The sequence below is a fragment of the Fragaria vesca genome, linkage group LG5 (assembly GCF_000184155.1).
Source record: "Fragaria vesca subsp. vesca linkage group LG5, FraVesHawaii_1.0, whole genome shotgun sequence".
In the NCBI taxonomy this organism is placed as follows: domain Eukaryota; kingdom Viridiplantae; phylum Streptophyta; class Magnoliopsida; order Rosales; family Rosaceae; genus Fragaria; species Fragaria vesca.
The window spans coordinates 21,524,076-21,529,043 of record NC_020495.1 but is presented as its reverse complement, the minus strand read 5'-3'; the positions used below and the strand labels follow the sequence as shown (position 1 = coordinate 21,529,043).

Here is a 4,968-nt window from a genome sequence, read left to right as displayed (position 1 = left end):
CTATATATATATATATATATATATATGAACTGCTTATTTACTTTCACTAACAATAGTCTTTTTCTATGCAATGTGCACGCAGTGTGCACATTGCATATAAGGAATCTTCCTGTAAACAAGAAAGGTTGAGCTTTTGAATATAAGGAATCTTTTGCACATTGCATACAAAATTTTTCTTTTTGTATGCAATGTGCATGCAGAAAAACTTAAAAACTTGGGGAAGAAGGCGGAAATTTTAGCTAAAGAAAGTTTCATGTTAAAAGCCATTGTCTAGAATAATAAAAATACAAACACAAATATAAATGAAAAAAATTCACAAAATTTTCAATTGTTAAGAGACTGCTTTAATAACAATCAAAGAAAAATATATGGAAAATCTTTCTTACAAACCAACATTCTCAAAAACTACTAAGCAAGTGGAATCTTCATTTGGTAACCAACAAATGATTTAAATGCTATATACATTTATTAACACATGGACATTTGGAAAATCATATACCAGAGAGGGACTACACTAAAAGTGAGCCCCTTGCAATGCAGATCGATACCCACTTCAACTGTTCAACCAATAAACCGGAAAGCACACATCACACCATTACACTCATTCCATATCCTAACAGCATAAATAGATATATAAACAACCCCCAATTGAGAAGCATAATAACTCGCACTTGATCAACTACAATGCACTCCATAAGAAGCCTTGCATCAAGAAATCCAGAATTAACTCTTAGCATCAAGCAATTTACTGTTAAACTCTTAACATGGTAAACTCTTAACATGTTGAACTCTTAACATGTATGACAAATCACTCATTAAGATTTGACATCAATGAAGTTGCATACCTCGCCAGCTTGCACCGAGATCACATGAGGCGTGAACCCAACTCCGCCAGCTCCTGCACACCCGAAAACAATCACACAATGCACATTAGGAACCACAAAACAAATTCACACCGAAATTCAATTCCAAACACAGTGCAGATTAAAGAATGCCAATTTACCCAAAGCGTCGAGCTGTTTCTTCCCAGACCCCGGCGGCCTTCCCCTGTTCTTCTTAGCAGGGGGATCCGACGACATGGTGACACTCGACTCGCCATGAGGGCCGGCGGCCGCAACCGGAGCAGCCGACGCAGCAACCTGAGTAGGCGCCAATCCCAAGGCAATGTTGCCGTCGGGAGAGTACTTCCTGGGCCTCCCACGCTTCTTCTTCCCCGCCGAGGCCGTGGAAGAGTCGATGCTAAACCCTCCGCTGCCGCACGGCCTCAACGATCCGTCGAAGGGGCTCGGGCTAGGGCTCATGGCATCCAGCGGCTTCGATGCGGGCGGCTGCTGGGCCACCGGGTTGTACTGGAACCGGCCCGAATTGGGCCCGCCGATCATCGCGGCGGAGCTGTTGCTGTTGTTGTTGGTTGCGGTGGCGGTGTTGTTGGGGATGGGAGAGGTGTAGGAATTGGGGCCCACCATGATGTTGGGCTGCTGCTGAGGTGGCTGCTGCGGCGGAGGCTGCGGTGGGGCTTCCCGGGAATCCATTAACGTGGGAGGGAGAGATCAAGTGTGATGGGTTGGGAGCTGAGACCTAGTTTGTTTAATGAGACAGAAACAAGGAGGAGGAGGAGGAGGAGGAGGAGAGAGATGGAGAATTAAAACTGGACTCGCTTTTGGTAAAGGAAAAGCGTCTCGTTTTTTATATATTATATTGTGTGTGTAGGGTTTTGATTTTCTAGGGTTTTAGTGTTTTTGTTATTAGAGTAATAGAGTTTAGAGGGCTGGATTGAGTATTATGAGCCCAAACTTGGTAATAAAAATCGGATCCGGGCTGGATTTAGTGTTGTTGAATTCAATGACAAATGTCATTCCTTCTAATGAGATTTTGAAGGAAAATGAGATAAAGACCAACACTATTTCGTACCTTTTTTTTTTGTTTTTTTTTGTTTTGAGAAAATAGATAATTTTGTAAATTTATCTATAACCAAAAAGCGCTTACATCAAATGTTGTCTTGAAACCAAATAACATATGTGGCACAATCCCTTACACTTGACAGAGGGCCCTCATTATAAATATGCTCAGCTAAAATCCTAAGACCAATTGTAAAAGGCGTCGCCTAGGCGTTTGAGTTAGGTGATGGGTCGCCTAGAGACCGCCTAGAGCAACGACTAGACAAAGAAGGCGGAGACTAGGCGAGCTTAGCCTGGGCACGCCGAAAAGAAAGAAAACTAAAGCCTGAAACTATTGACCCAAAATATTTCTCTCATCTCTCGCCGTTGACAGTGCTCTCTTTTCGTCATCTCAGCTCAATAACCTGGCCCAATTGATCTTCTCTCATCTCTCCTCCATGATTGATCGTTACTCTCTCCTCAACATCGACATATATGGTTGTTGCCTTTGGTTTTGGTTTTCAAAGATTTATGCCTTTTCTGGGTTCTTCTGGGTTTTTCTTTGGTTTTCCTCATTGTTTGGCAAAGTGGAGTTGGTGGAGCAGAGTTGTGTTCCTATGTGATGACCGACGTCTTCAAGATGAAGGAGATCAAAGTGGAGATTACATGGTAAGTGTTTTTTTTCCGATAAAAACATGGTAAGTGTTTTTTTTCCGATAAAAACATGGTAAGTGTTTTGGTCATTTGAGGACACATCAAAGCAAACATCTAAAAGAAAAAATATTAAAAAATATTCCATCGAACTTTGGTTTACGCTTACGCTTAGTAATCAATGGGCTAGTCTTTTTTTGGTTTGGGCATATAATATTTATGTTGAATTTTTGTTTTATTTGATAATTTTTAAATAATATATATTTTTTAAATAATTAAATATAAAATAAGTGAATCGTCTAGTCCCCGCCTAGACTGTCAAGGTGTTAGGCTATGGGTTGCCGCCCACCTAGCGCCTTTTAGACATTGCATCTAACTATTCCTACCAAACTCGATCTTATGAGAGGTAATATCAGTCGCCTAGAGACCTCAATTGGTGTACGACAAAATAAAACCTAGAATTAAATAGAAACAGCTATGCATCATAAGTCTAGAAACATGATGTAATATCTACGCTTTACACTTGCCCTTATCATTAGGGCTAGTCCATAATAGAACCCGGCCTTCTTCCTCGGAACTTTATTCTTGCTTCCCAATGGCCTACCAACACGCTTTTGTTTCCTAGGAGTCGTCCCAATAGTAACCTAGACATCCACCAATTCAGTCAAGTCTAAGGTAGGCAAAAACCCCTGGGCCTTTTACCGAACAACAATTTAAAAGAGGCTGACCCAAAAGAAACAGGCACGACAGGAAGTCCATTTGCACACCTAGGATTCGGCCCAGTCAACCTATCGGTTAAGGCCCTAGCCTCTCTACCGGTCTTGGGCCCAACAATAGAGTCAGGCCCAGTCAACCCCAGCCTCGTAGTCCGAGGCCCGATCAGCTCCCCATTAGCGTCAGTCAACCCTAGTTCAAAACAAGGGTTTCCCATCGAAAAATTTGAGGACCTAGAAAACTCGACCACCACGCCAGAGCTAGAGTTCTTTGCATCCGGATCACCCTCTCAGACCACCATGACCACCACCGCACCCTCCGACCCTACCATCACCTGCCCCTTATCACAATCACCCCCGTCATGACCGAACATGCCGCAATCCGAGCATATCCCGTGACACTTCGCTTACCGAAGCTCCACCTCCACTAACACCGCTACTAAAAAATTGAATATTCGACGAGGCAGAATGCGACGCCGCACATCATGAACTAGAAGGATCTTTTGGACCTTCTCATTCTTTGCCAAAACAATTGGATTGGCGCGCATAAACACCCCCAGCAAATCTCCGATTTTATTCAACACCTTCTCTCTCCGCATAGCTATACAGAGACCCGACACAGACACCCAAATCTTTAACGAGTTCAACGTGGACAAATCAATGGACTTACACCATCGTATTCCACCATCAACAACATGGTATTGTTGAAATACCAAAGTCCTCAGTTCATAGCTCGGTCTCTCACCTACTAATTCTTGAATGGAAAACGAGAACGTCATCTTCCTCCTGCCAAAAGTCGACTTGTTAATACTATTTTGACTTTAGATTGAGTCTTGACTAGGGCTGCCACTTGGTTTGGTAAATACCAAACCGATTGAAACCGATCGAAAATTTATGATTTGGTAAACCGAATTTTGGTAATCGAAATAAAAAAAACCGAAACCGAGAAATACCGAAAAAGTTGGTTTGGTTTTTGGTAAATACCGAATTTACCGAAATTCTAATTATTTAAAGACTTATATTTCTAAAAACACACAGACTAATAATCTTATCTCACATTTTCAATTGTATATACCATTTAGTAAAAAACAAGACAATGAATAGAAAAATTCAACTATACTTGGTAGCATTCGGGTCTCAATTAAAGCGATCAACTTTAATTCAATGTTACTTGTTATATAAAAACACTCTTACCTACCCGTCTTAGTCGATTCATCACACACACATATAGACAAACCCACTTAGATGACATGTAACCGCCCATGTAAAAATTTAGGAATGTTTTTACCTCTCTTAATGATAGGGCTTTCCATAGGAAGCACAAGCGTAAATAGGGTTAGCCGCCTTGATCAAGGCCAAAACATTATCAAAAATACCTAATTTTTCTACCATAGTCGTATTTCACTATATTGATCACATCGATAGTTCATAAGGTCTTTGAAAATTTTGCTTCCTCTTTATAGTTGGTTCACAAAGATGTACATATGCATATATAACTTACTAAATAAGTTATACCACATTATCAGGCATGTTGTGGTTCCAATGATTACAATTCACAAAATTAAAATTCGACCGTCTGATGTGATCATTATAGTATAATACAATTATGATAGAAAATTCAATTGTACTCAATAATGCTCGGGTCTTGATCAAAGCGGTCAACCATAATTTAACGTCACTTATTACACGAAAAGACTTTACTTGTCCTGTATGTGACTTATTTTAGT

At 40.8% G+C, this 4,968-nt stretch overlaps 1 protein-coding gene across 1 annotated transcript in view; it reads right to left on the bottom strand.

The window, feature by feature from the left end:
* LOC101304880 overlaps window positions 1–1,532 on the bottom strand; it is a 5,059-nt gene extending 3,527 nt beyond the window's left edge. The window contains exons 1-2 of the mRNA XM_004301638.1: window positions 1,004–1,532; window positions 846–898 (exon numbers count right to left, since the gene is read on the bottom strand). Coding sequence (XP_004301686.1) covers window positions 846–898; window positions 1,004–1,532 — 582 coding nt within the window. The remainder of the gene's footprint in view (window positions 1–845; window positions 899–1,003) is intronic.
* Window positions 1,533–4,968: the final 3,436 nt, after the last annotated feature.